At 33.4% G+C, this 640-nt stretch overlaps 1 protein-coding gene across 6 annotated transcripts in view; it reads left to right on the top strand.

Moving 5' to 3' along the window:
• Positions 1 to 640, top strand: part of LOC119592704 (general vesicular transport factor p115-like) — a 19,725-nt gene that overhangs the window by 10,616 nt on the left and 8,469 nt on the right. For 3 of the 6 annotated variants that reach the window (XM_037941634.1, XM_037941635.1, XM_037941633.1), the window contains exon 11: positions 404 to 427. The exons of the other annotated variants lie outside the window; for them this stretch is intronic. In XM_037941634.1, coding sequence (XP_037797562.1) covers positions 404 to 427 — 24 coding nt within the window. The remainder of the gene's footprint in view (positions 1 to 403; positions 428 to 640) is intronic. 6 annotated transcript variants of the gene reach the window in all.

Below are 640 nucleotides of genomic sequence, written 5' to 3'. Positions count from 1 at the left end.
GTCAGTACTAGTTTTAGGAACTCTAAGGAAGCAAGAGATCTTAATTGTAAAGTTTATTTGCAGTATGTTATAGTACAAAAAGCATGCAGGGTTTCCATATGAAAAGAGGAGAATATTTTATGGAAGTTTTGCACGTAGTTTGCTTGTGTTTCACAATTTTGATACAAATTTGATTACTATTACATTTACTACTTATCAATTATTTATTATTCTGGATTCATGGGAGTGATTCGTTATTGCTGAAATTTAGTTATAATGTTTTTATAAACAGTAATATTTCACCAAATTTAAGGGTATAGCACACAAAAATTCTAAGCATGAACAAAGAAATGAACAAAACAAACCCAAAAGAATATACATCTTTGCCCTTTGAAGCTGTTAATAGAGTTTGTTGTCCTTACAGTCGTTCCAGGAGCCAAACCCTTTCGTGAGTGTATTTGTCTTATGCACATCGTACTGTTTTTTTCACTTGACATGTGCTGTCTTGGCGTGCATACAGTCTGCTGTAATTTCTAATCCATTGGGATCAAGAAGGCAGTACTGCCTCAAATGCTTAAAGAAGAAAGAATATGTTGCACATGAAAAAGTTAGATGTTCTTTGCTTGTAATGGGACATGCATGATATGCCATACATGTTGTG

Source organism: Penaeus monodon, chromosome 30, assembly GCF_015228065.2.
Source record: "Penaeus monodon isolate SGIC_2016 chromosome 30, NSTDA_Pmon_1, whole genome shotgun sequence".
Taxonomy (NCBI): domain Eukaryota; kingdom Metazoa; phylum Arthropoda; class Malacostraca; order Decapoda; family Penaeidae; genus Penaeus; species Penaeus monodon.
The sequence above is the reverse complement of the archived record's forward strand: the minus strand, read 5'-3'. Positions and strand labels throughout refer to the sequence as shown.